This window comes from Lytechinus pictus, unplaced genomic scaffold (genome assembly GCF_037042905.1).
Source record: "Lytechinus pictus isolate F3 Inbred unplaced genomic scaffold, Lp3.0 scaffold_19, whole genome shotgun sequence".
NCBI classification, from domain to species: domain Eukaryota; kingdom Metazoa; phylum Echinodermata; class Echinoidea; order Temnopleuroida; family Toxopneustidae; genus Lytechinus; species Lytechinus pictus.
In genome coordinates this window covers 6,282,443-6,295,954 of record NW_026974140.1, presented here as the reverse complement: position 1 = coordinate 6,295,954, position 13,512 = coordinate 6,282,443, and the positions used below count along the sequence as shown (strand labels likewise).

General features: G+C 34.7%; 1 protein-coding gene across 1 annotated transcript in view; it reads left to right on the top strand.

Annotated features, from left to right (window-relative positions):
* Positions 1–13,232, top strand: part of LOC129260009 (homeobox protein orthopedia) — a 29,820-nt gene extending 16,588 nt beyond the window's left edge. The window contains exon 3 of the mRNA XM_064114571.1: positions 9,151–13,232. Coding sequence (XP_063970641.1) covers positions 9,151–9,765 — 615 coding nt within the window. The 3' untranslated portion in view covers positions 9,766–13,232. The remainder of the gene's footprint in view (positions 1–9,150) is intronic.
* The last annotated feature ends 280 nt before the right edge of the window (positions 13,233–13,512 follow it).

Below are 13,512 nucleotides of genomic sequence, written 5' to 3'. Positions count from 1 at the left end.
GTAATAAAGAGTAGAAATCTATAATCTATTAATTTTCAATAAATTTCATGTTCTGTGATTTTTATTCTTCCCTCTTGTTCCGCGTCCACATACCCCTCTACTTCTTTTTTTTTTACCTCTCCGATTATTTCGGCATCTTTGTTGAAAAACTCTGCATTCTCTTCATTAACTCATTTTCTCCTTGACAATAATGTTTAACATTATGAGCAATGACGCCCAACTGCGAGCTATGTTTGTCAGTGACTCTCCAGTCCACTTCTAATTCCTGAACGCTCGCGCCCAACAGAAGAAAATCAATATCGTGAGGATTATGCGTCGGGCAAAATAACACAAAACCTATTTCTTAGGTGTTTATTTTCACACACGACATTTTCTCAACGAGCTGGAGAATGAAGATGGTAAAAGAAGTGTTCTTTCTTTAATAGGAAGTAGTGTGTTTGTTTTGGTGTCGTATCGATGCCCTTGTCAATAGCGGTATGGAGGGTGCCATGTAGATCCGGAGCAAAAAGCCGACAGGGAGTTTTTGATCCTTCCTTACATTTTTTTCTCTGATCATGAATAAAATGAATTTATCACACGGCCAAGTGACTTTTCTACTTAACATAAAAGAAGAATATACGCCTTCAACATTAACTCCAGTTTTATTATCTTATATCATCAATACGTTCCGGATCGTAAGCTTCATTCTCAGATCACAGACAACATTAACTGTCCGGTTGATACTAGAATAACAGATTTATATTTACTTGATTTTTATTTGCAGAAAAATGTATATAAAAACTTCCCATCTGTTTTCTAATTAATTTTGAATTATCCATAAAGATCGGAAGTAAATATCCATTGCCTTGCTTAGATGCAGCACTTTTGTGCCTATATAGAAGTTTGAAAATAGGAAAGGAGTATTTTTTTATCACAGATAAGGTTAAATCAAAGGAAAACCAGATGTAGGAATTGAAGTGTGCGATTGGAATAATCTAATAGTCTATATTGCTCTTCACTGTAAAAAAAATATTGAGTAAGATTTTTACCACCACGAGGGTAATTATGTGTCCAACCAATTTGGGAAGTATTTTACCCAATGCGGGAAGCATATTGTCCAGTAAGTTTAAAAAATAACTGGCGATTACTTTAGATTAGAATGGGCAAAATTTTCATCACACTGGATAAGTAAAAAAAAAAAACTAAAGTAATGCCCAATGTTTGTTTGACACATAATTATCCTCATGGAGCACTTTTACCCAATATTTTTAGAATGTATATCTGTCGAGATCTTTTTTGCCACTTCTCACTTGTAATTTTGAAGGATGATGATCATTCTGGCATCCGTTTTAATGCAGCTCATAAGGAATAATTTGTAAATGGCTATTTACAAAAGATAAGCCATTTGTCCTAAGTTGTATCTGTATTGTGCATATTGTGTTTTTATTCGATATTACAAGAAACAAAATTTCCATCATAGTTCACCCCCAAAAGCTTACATTGTAAATGGTCTGTTTATACGCATTGCATAACTTAATGAATTGGCCTTGTTTTTTTACATGCAATTATTATTGTGAGGTTCTGATTTTACAAAAAGAAATGATGCAAATTTATCAGATGGCAGGTGTTTTCATAGGTGCGCTTATTCTGATATTTTTTGGCAAGATAGCTTACAATATCACTCTCTTTTGACACTGTTATTGCAAAACTTTGCAAAGGAAAAAGAATTATGTCAGAAAATTGAGTATGGATAATAGACGCATTCACGTGTGAACGCGTGGTCTTAAATTAGATTTTAATGAGAGCGTAATCAGAACAAACAGGTCTGTATTGTTATAATAAAACCTCTCGTCATCAGATCAATATCCCTATCAAAAGAAAAACTGATGTCGAACGGAAGACGAACGATGATGTATTCAGTGGATCTCAGAAATCAATTCAACAGTGATTGGAAATATGGGAACCATTCTCAGGCGGAGATTGTGCTGGAACGAGCGGTGACTCGATACGAAAGGGAAACGAGAAGAGCGAGCAGCAATAGAGGATACAGAGCCGTGAAAATACCCAAACATCAGCAAAGCGTATTTGTAGCCACATTATTCCATTCACATCGAGATTGGCCCGTGATAAATATGGTGATAAATGTTTAGCGTAAACAAATTATTTTATTAATGTGTGGTTTTATATAAGGAAATAATTAAATGAGTAGAGCTTTGTGTGATTTGTTTTATATGAAGAGTTAACATATTTTGCTTTTTGCATTGAAAAGAGGTCTCAGTTGTCCAGTTTTTAAAACAGCTTTACCTCCATGATTGAGCCCCCATTATATTTTAGTTTTTTTTATTATATATATCATCTATATCATCTACCTTTATCAGTTACACAATTACTTAATGATTAACATGTTTTAGTCATTATAATTATGTTCAGTCAACTTCAGCAATAACTCATACCGAGCATTGCTCAACGATATGGAAAAGTTTCAAAGGTTCTGCAATGGTCAGTGATTTGAATAAATACTCAACAAAACCATATATCAGTAGTGACGTTAGAGATTGAAGGTAAATAATTATATATCTAAAAAAAGGAAACGAAATAATCAGATGCAAAAAGACGCCACCATGACCAGCACGGTGATGATAATGAGGGACATTGAAGAAGACAACGATAATGATAATCGTATGATATTAACATTATATCATTACTACTACTACTACTACTACTACTACTACTACTACTACTACTACTACTACTACTACTACTACTACTCCTACTACCACTACTTCCGATACTACTTCTACTATACGACTACTTTTACTACTACTACTACTACTACTACTACTATACTACTACTACTACTACTACTACTTCTACTACTCCTATACTCATACTACCACTACCACTGCTACTACTACTACTACTACTACTACTACTACTACTACTACTACTACTACTACTATACTACTACTACTACTACTACTACTTTTACTACTACTACTACTACTACTACTACTACTACTACTACTACTACTACTACTACTACTACTACCACTACTACTGCTGCTGCTGATGCTGTTGCTGCTGCTTAGGTTCTCTCTGGAGGAATTCGTAATGATGACAAAAATGCCCTGCCAAAAGGCACAAGCACATCGACTTGGTTTCGAACCCGGGTATCATATGTGATTGCGAATGAAACCACCGCTCTACCAACTTAGCTATCGCGCAAGACGAACATCATATCAATGTGCTTATTTGCCATATATAATATTTAAACTATACATATCTTTGGACCCAGAATGTTAAGTTATAATGATATACCGTGGAAATGATTGTTGAAGTTCATTTAGAGTGGGATTACTGCATTGTAGAATTCTCAAGCAGTCTAATTTCAATAAATATCTCGAACTAACTTAAATAGCTTAGCAATTACAGCCAATCTGCAGCAGTAATTATCAATAGGACACGCTTAAGACCCATATACATTCATAAATAATCAGCTCATGCATGTCAACTTGCACACGACAGCTTTCCTTACATAAAATTCGACATTATTACCAAAAAGCGTGTTTTGCATTACATTGTTAACATTATTCCACAATATTTACCATGAAAGCTACATAACTAACATTACAATAATGTTAACAATAATTATTGTTTGATGAAAGGGTATATCAATACTAACCTAGTGCAAAAGGAGCTATTACAGGATATTTAAAGAGTGTTTGAGCTCCTTGAAATTAAGTTCCCCTATAATTATGTATTTTTTAAAGATTTAATCGAGAAATGATAGAAACAATCACATCGTCATGATTAAATGACAAAAAAAATGTCCATGTCGGTACGAATTATATATCGGAGTACATCTCGATCTACAGTAGATAGCTTGGTTATTGATGATGTATTTCATGGCCGACCATGAGTAATTACAACAATCGTCATATTATCATGTCCATATAAAATGATGTAATGAATATGTTGTTCAGCTAGTTTCAGCTTTCAGTTCCTATTCTATTCTACATGAGTCAAAACATTTATAATTATACGCACATGCTTGTAAGTGTAACTATAAACAAATCAGTCGACATATGAAGTAAAAAATTAAAGCTTAATAGTGCAAATTGATAAGTATGAGAATAAGCAAATCTATGGATCTTAATAATATATGCAGCAGTGTAGTCGTAAAACAATTAGCTTACGGAAAGCGACATATAAGGAAATCTAGTGAAAAGCAACGTTTTAAAATCAAGTATATCTCGATCTACAGTAGATAGCTTGATTAATTAATGATGATGCATGTTTGTGTTGAATAGCTAATATAGGAATACTAGCATTCATCGACGTACCATCATGATCAAATGACAACATTAAATGAATATATTGTACTGTCTGAATTTAAAGGAGTATATTTCGATCTACTGTAGATAGCTTATCCACTAATGTTTTTCTATTGAAAGGTGATCAAGATGTGATACCTCCAGTCGCACTATCATGATAATCATTACAAAAAAAAATGAATAAATATCTTCGGGTTTCTAGAATCTATAGAACGAGTTCGGTTATTTAAACTATTTCATGATACAGTAGTTTACAATCTACCGAAGACGTATGATAAGTAGAATATACTTTTTTCATAGATACGTCATTCCTTCTATGAAAAATCAGATAGGTTGATGGAAATTTTAATTTCGATACGAAATTCAGATTAGTCTTCGTAGTACAACTTGTAAAATTATGTATTATCACTTTTATTTTGATGATCATTTCTTTCTCGAGAAAACATCCCTTAAACATTTTATTGTGTTTTAAAATATTATTTTCTATGAATGATTAATTGCCCATGTTCCATTTTTTATATTGTGAGCCCTCAATATACATTACCTATGGCATTAACCACTAAAGTATAGCAATATCTTTGTGGTACTTTGAGTACGTATTTCCTCTGTCACTTGGGTATCAAGTGCATGCCCAAATGTCAGGCTCTTCAGAATGGAGTGAGACCCAACACAAACAATTTACATGCTTTCTAGCTTACGGTCTTCCGTTTTGAGTAACCTAACTCCTTATCCCCTTTATCCTAGTATGCTATTCCCCCCTGTTATTCCCATCCTACAATACTCATCCAAAATCATTATCCTGTTCGAAAAATTATCACCCGAAATCCCCTGTGGGACCTTCACTTTCTCGAGTTTTCTCTTCATGGTAGAGTCGTTTTGGGAACGTTTAAACGGCGTGAAGTACCCCTTAGGCCCCGCTATCTAACGGCTACACCTGATACGGGATTTCGTCAATATACCCAAGCAAAATGTGGCTCGCTTTTCCGGCGCGAGTCGCTCGAGACATGCAATGTTTTTCTGATGCTGATAGTTACTCCATTAACACTCACTTAGCACGCGCCAGCCGAGGATTCTACGTCCAAACCAGACGAGATTTATAACCCTTCTTAACGACTGTTCACACTGCCTATTTTATTTTTATCCCACAGTGGATCATGTGCATTGTTTCTACCTAAAACAACTGAATATAGCTTATAATGTGAAATCTACCGTTTCTTACATGAACAGGGCACGCGCCAAATGAGAGAGAGAGAAAAAAAACAAATCAGTGGAAACAAGACTCTTCTCTAGAGAGCTCAGCTTCAGAAACAAAAACAGTAGATTAATAGTGTTTAGCTCGGGTCGGAGTGCTTTCTCCCTCTCCCTCCGGTCTACCGGGGGGTTTAAGATATCCCATCTATTTCCCCATGGGGGAAAATAAGATTGACACAAGACTCGACAAAAATATGGGCGTTTATCTTACACGAAAGAGACGGGGGAGGGATAAATACTGGAGGAGATTAGAAGAGGTTTAAAGAGTGAGGGTGGAGGAGAGTGAGGAAAATAGAAGAAAACGCTGAAGGAAAACAAGAACAATGTTTGAATTACTTTACAAGGGTAATAATTTGAAGGGAAAAAAAAGAAGCGAGAAATGTTAAATGGAAAGAGAGTATGGCACAAGAGTTATGTTGAAAGGCCAAGATCTCAAAAGAAGAATAAAGAAATTAAAGAAGATTAACACTAATTTTAATGATTAACATGAGAATATTGCAAAGATTGAAAACAACAGCAACAAAACACTCAAACATATATAATATTAAAAAGAGAAAGAAATCGTTGGAAATGTCAAATGTACAAAAACAGGAAATTGATGTATGTAAGTCGTATAAAATGAAGGCTACGTAAGTCTGTATGATCACGATTATTATATGACTTTATTATGTTGTATTGCTCACTTGGAAAATATAAAGGGAAAAGATCATTTTTGACGAAGGTAATTTACAAACATCTTTAAATGAGACGTCAATAAAATAATTAAAAAGACATGGCGCAGCATTGGGCTTACTTAAGAAATAACAAGAAAACATACAAGATAGCAGAGAGAATACAATAGAGGGAGAGAGAGAGAGAGAGAGAGATGGAAAGAGATAGTGAGGGGAGGCGAATAAAAAGAGGGAGAGATGGATATAGGGCCTATAGGTAAAGTGATTTGGGTGATATAATTCATTGGAAAAGGCACCGGTTATATAGTTCAAAGATGCCTATATAGGTTCGTATGAATAGCATGAAGCTCTTCCATTTTAAACCTGTAGTTCTTCATCAATCTAAAAAGAGAATCATGTAAATTTGAAAAAAAAATAAAAAAGGAAAAAAGGAAGAGAATTTTATGTCCCCTATAATTTAGCAGAAAAAAAAGAGAAAGATAAAAATCGTAACCGTGGAGAATTGTAAAGGAGAGCTCTGGCGAGTTTAAACCTTAGTGACGGGCCCGGACGGACGCTCCAGGCCACTCTCACACGGCTAATGTTACTACTTCTTATCCCGCCCTTCTCCCTTTCTCCGTCTTATGTTTCCCCCGACACTGTCACACGCGAGGCGCGTCGTGTCTCGTGCTTGCCGCCTTCTCGCTCGCGATACTTCGCCGTGATGGACGGCATCCATTAGTGGTTGAGATGGGGGAAAGCTATAAAAGCCAGACGTAGTCATCATAGCTCCACTGTTTAATACATGTTTATTTCTCTAAGCGCTATTGGGAAACAGGAAGGAAAGAGGGGAAAACTCTTTGAAATAAAATTAGAGCTTACACGGATATTTTTAGGTTGCGGTATAGTTTATTACTTACATTCGATATTAAGTTCTATATTAACTTGTGTAAATGCGAACACGCTCATCGTTGACTTCTTGTATAGTTAAAACGTCCTCTTCTTTCCAATACCAAGTTTTTGTTGTTTATTAAACTTTCAAATGTGCCTTAAATCCTTTTCGGTTAATATCAATTATCAGAAATGTAAATGCATATTTTGGTTTCAAACAACATGATCAAGTTCAACCGTCTCTTCATTAGCTCTCTATTCTATTGGCAGTCAGTGAGCCAACATGCAGGCTAGACAAAAACTGAAACTGTATAAAAATAATTGATCACTTCATTTAATTCTTATGTTTTGACATCCTGACCATGGCAACCAAAGTCACAAACTTTCAAATGAACGGATCTAAAAAGAGTGCTATTTTGTTTTCTCGAATCTATTAAATTACGTATTGCTCAGACGAAATATATAATAAATTGTTTTTCAATTTTCAGTTTAGGTAAGAGTTAGTTATGCCTATTTTTTTAATTATTAATTTTGATTGTCTGAAGTTCCTATTTATACTCTTGATGGCTTCTCAGTGGTCATATTATATCAAGCCGTGCGGAATGTCATTGACAAAAATCATCAATTTATTTACTTGCTGATCGATTTTTTTTCAATAATACACAAACTAAACAAAACAAAAATTATTACATTCAAAGCAACAAACATAAATATGATTCATAATATGACATTATAACATTTTATCTACATGACGAAATGAATATCAAGATAAGCTTTAAAAATTGGGGGAACCTGACAGCTTCTGAGAGCTATTCCATACATCACAATGGCTCTAGCAACAACCAAAAAAAAAAGAAACGCAATTTTTTATTGCTCATTATGGGCAGGTGATGATGCAGTATGTCATAATTATATAGAAAGTAAAAACAATCCTATCAAATATAATTCCTAAATAGCTCATTCCTAAAAATGGCTTTAAATGTAGTTATTATAGAATGAAGCGTAAAGCAAAGAGAGCAAGAATAAAAGATGTGTCTTTTCTAAAACAATAATTTTGAATATAATAGGAATCTATGAAGATTCAGTGTAAAATAGGACATGTTATTTTTCCTAATATCGCATTCATTCTTAACTTCAGGCTGGAAATTCAATACCTCTCCATTCTGACTGTAGCAATATGGCGAGCACATGACCACCTGAAATGGATACCCCTATAGCACTGGCGATAGTTTATATCGCACGCGTCTTGAAGCCACAAATACAAGTAGCATTAAGATGTAAACAATGCATTAGCGCGCTTTTCCCTGGCCCAATTTATTTCGTAAATGTGCTTGTCAGATTCCGAGTTTCATCCGACAAAGTGCGATCATTTAACTATGCAAGCTAGGGGTGTTGAGGGATCGTAAGTCTATAAATCTCAGCTAACTTGTCGTACTTGTGTTACATGAGGGGGGGGGGTGTAATATTAACATTGCCTTGCAGTATGAACGAATGAAGATAAATTGCAAAATGCAAAATAAAGTAAGGAATTTCTACTATATTTGACCATAACACGCAACTAACAATTTGAAAATTTATTTATTCTTAAGTTAAGTGGGCAAATAGTTGCTGTACAGTGGTTACCATACATGCACCATACCATTGCTGATACGTTGATTCATATTTAAGAATAATTACATGTATATCACATTATTTTTACAAAATCTTTGAAGTCCTAATAATAAAAATAAAAAAAACCGTTTTGCATGGCAATAAACAAAATATTGCATACAGAGTGCACTAAATTTAATATATTAACCCAAATACATGGATCTCCTTGTATGTGCGAATCTGACGCTCAATACAGAAAAGTGAGCTTATGTGTACGCGGATGTTTCTATATAAAATGATATCTATAAATATAAGGAAGTTTTGATGCGAAAGGAAAATAAATATTTTGTAAACATAAACTGTATACATATAATGCAAACTCTTGTTCATTGTTGGTGATATTCATGATGATCAATCTTTCATCTCTCACCCCCCCCCCCCTTCCCTTCCTACAGGTCTGGTTTCAGAACCGCAGAGCAAAGTGGAAGAAACGCAAGAAGACCACAAATGTATTCCGTACCCCAGGGGCACTTCTCCCATCTCACGGCCTCGCTCAGTTTCCGTCACCTATGAACGACTCCTTCTGCAATTTCCACGGCCAGGACACACGAGGCTGGCCGGCGATGTCGGGTATGACAACACACATGGCACCGCATATGACCACCCACATGCCCTCACATCAAATGTCCCAAATGGGTGGTGGACCAGGTACGGCGCTGGCCCTGCCCCCATCAATACCCCGCCAAGGTTTAGGGCAGAGCATGCAGCAGCAGACCGTCAACTGTTCCATGGGGCAAAGCACAGGCCTCAACACCCTCTCGATGGGAACTAACGGTTCCATGGGCTCAATGACGTCGATGTATCAACCTTCGCTGGGAGGAATGACAACGGGAAGCATGTCCAGCGGCTTGTCCAGTCCGTCCCCGCCGAATCTCCCCGTGTCCGACAGCTCGACCGATCTCTCCTGCAGTGTATCAGATGCGGGTGATATGTGGAGGGGGACTAGCATTGCATCGTTACGCCGGAAAGCTCTCGAGCATGCCGCCTCCCTCAATGGAATCTTTAGATGATTTTCTTAAAACCTACAAATTTAAATTTAATTTCATCAGTTACATGCGTTGCAACGTATGCTTGGCATAAAGAGGCTGTACAAATTTCTCATCGTTATTTATCACATTCTGCAGTGACTATGTATTATATAAGATTAGAAAGAGATAGAATGTCATCGATATCCGATTTGCCATTCAAACGAGAAAGGACTCAAAGGAAATGCAAATGTGAATATTGATGCGACATAAATTGTGTGAATTGTTTTACATGGCTCATTCCTCTGAAATGATTAAAAGCAAATATTCTCAGCTAAAAATACAAAAGGTTTTCAGGGTACATTATCGATTGTGTCAATTATAATTGTTCCAAGAGAAAAATGCCGCAGAAATTTCATCGTTGTTCAATCAGATCTAATCTTGGTATCAAGATTAGATATGAACGTATCTGCAAAGAACAATTTCGAAATAAAAGTGTTTTTTGATAGAATAAACATTTATCTCACTCTCTAACAGAAAAGATACTATCAATTACCATATCTTTTAAATCTGGGTATCGAATGGAGGGGATCGTCACTCTCTGATATCACTCGGGCAATTTACTCCTATTAGATAAGGAGATAAATCAAACCAAAATATTGTTGATGTCAGAGTGGATAGTGGAGCGCGAAGCACATGAAACATGGAGTATTCACATTGCCCAAGGGAACGATTTCATTCACAGATCCACGACGTGTTGAAAGAACATCGTGTACAAAACGCGGGAAAAATGGGGCATAAATTCTCGCCGTGAAGAAACTCGTAAATTATGTTGCCGCTTAATGGGTGAGCTTATTCTTAATGTCACGACGATATATATTTCACTCGTTAAAATCAAAGAGATATGGATGTGAACTAGCATCGCCTGTTTTTCGATCCAGATTTCTAGTGATTTATATCAGTTACCTAATTTCGTAATAATAAAGAAGAAATCCTTTTCGTTTTGAATTATTTTAGCGATTTAGAAATACTTGTGCTGCCTAACTACGGTATGTTAATTTATAATCCAAGAAATCAAATTCATAAAAAAATATCTACCAATATTCCTAACATGTCTAACTTAAGGCGACCAGGACTAAACTTATCACGTTCTGTTTAGCCTAAGAATATTACAAATACAAATCAAGGAATATTTCTTACACTTTCTTCCACTCAGATATATCGACATATTTTGACGAAAATGAATAAAAATTGACGAGAACAAATAATCTATAGTCAAAATCGAATCTAACAAGACTTCTTTTTTATTTGATAGAGACAAAACAAAAACTATACTATTTTGTTTGTCCTTCATGAAAGAAATTTCTGATAATGGTCATCACATTCGGAAGTAATTATTTTCATTACAATTTATTTTAAGCGACCATCAACATTATATTATCATATAGGAAGGTATAAAGAAGGCAGAGTGCATAGCACGTTCCTTGAACAATTATACACACATACATCACATTCTGTCTTCAAAAATACAGTCTTTAGTCCTAGAACCAGTCTTTGCGAATGTTTTGGGGGATCTCCGAAGCTCTGCTACCTACAACAAAACACTGCCCAAAACACTGTGAGCCATGGTTGTTTATAATGTCAATGTGTATTTATAGAAGAAATTCTCTAGATCTACCTTTAAAAAAAAAAAGGAGAGAACGTTTGTTGTTTCCCTGTACGGGTGTTCCTGATGGATTGGAACCATTCATCATTACTTACTTCATGTATGTATATAAATGGATTTACAGTTGAAATGTTTATTAAGAAAACCGTGTCCACGACACAGGCCAGTTTCGAAATGTGCACATAACTTTTATGATGATTCATGTACAGATTGAATAAAAACAAGTCAGTTAGAATGGTGACTGGTTGTAATTTTTGTTTTGTTTATGTTTAGTTTTATATATGAAGACCGTGAAATAACCATTTCCCTTATACATATAGTTAAGGATGTAACTTTTCATATTTCCTTCCCATCAATATAAGAGTATAACAGTAATTCTAAGTTTACATACTGTAAATCAAAATTTCAACTGATGAATCTTGCTGGAAAAAAAAACAGTGTCAAACAATGTGTTCACAGTGTGTTTACAGTGTGTTCGCAGTGTGTTTACAGTGTGTTCGCAGTGTGTTCGCAGTGTGTTTACAGTGTGTTTACAGTGTGTTCGCAGTGTGCTCGCATAGTGGACTAATGGAATATGCGATTCACATTGCTAAATTACTCGATTTTAACAGCGTGAACATAATTTCACATTGTTTTACGACGACAGTGTTAGTGTGTTATCCTATAGTTGACGATGTAAAAATGTGTCTCACAATATTTCAATGTTCAAAACTAATAGTGTGAAATTAATTTAAGATTGTATTTCGCACTGTGAACACACCACTGTGGGAACCTGTTTTTTCAGTATGGCTCTCTTTTACGGGTTTTTATATGTTAAGATAACATAAGACTTGAATGACATACAATCATGACCATTCCTTTCTTTGCATGATTTGATATTATGTACGATATGTTTCGTTAAAAGTTTATTTCATTACTAAAATTGAAAGCTAATAATGAATGAAAGTATAAACATAAATGTAGAATTTCGCGCAAATTTCAATATTATGTCTAAAATGAATGGGTTCCTTTAATGCTATCTATATATTTAAGTATTTTCGATATCATTTGCTGTCATTTTATTTTCAATGAATCTTTCATCTACATTGTAAAATGATTTGTTTTATTTAATTATGTAAGAAATTGATTAATTTCTCATTCATCAGCACGTTTCCATATTGCACTTCACTATGCAAGAATTTGCAAAATATTCATCCAAATTACACATCCAATTTACACTAAAATATTGTTATAATAACCTACCATTATGACATTTTCGTGTCGCATAAAAGGAGATGTCAAAGGTAAAGAATTGATCCGTGAAGTATTGCACAGTCGTGTATTCAGTCTTACATTGCGATCGTAAAATGCGTGTTCAACATTGTACACTACTGTTATAATTGGTGATGTAAAGATTTTTGTTATAAAAATTACGTAGGATAATTTATTTTCTTCTTTTAAATTCATTAAGACGGTGTAGAATCGCACATGAGTTTAAAGAGATTGATTTTCATGACAACCCACTTTATATTAAATCTAATTTGTGTGAAAGACAATATACATTAAATTGAATCGACTGTCTTTTTTTCACACGTGTGCTGTTTCATCGTTTCAAAACATTGCGAAGTATATAAACAATTTGACAAATAATCATGTCACAGAAGTATCTGAAAAACATTATGTTACATAATAATGCCCCTTCAGAATCATGTTTTGGCTTTACAATTTGTAAATAATAAATAAGGATTAGGCTTGCCAGTCGTAAATCAAGGCTCCCCGCCGATGATGTGCAATTTATATATATTGTAAAATGTATTACGTGATTACTAATGGTTTATTATTTATTAAAAGAGTGAGGAAATCTAAATGAGAACTTCAACATGTTATTTCAATCCTACATTTCATGTGCACTGAGAATGTATTCTTGATCGTGTTGATTGTGAGTCATGTTAAGTCATAAGTCATGTTACTGTTAGTAAGTATAGATGATGGCTGTATTTATGACTTATTTCCATGGATTTATGATCAATTTGACTGGTTGGGTTATGGTTTGATTGAATAAATGATTGATTGATTAAATAAATAATTGATTGATTGATTGATTGATTGATAGGTTGATTAATTGATAAATTGATTGATTGAGTGAG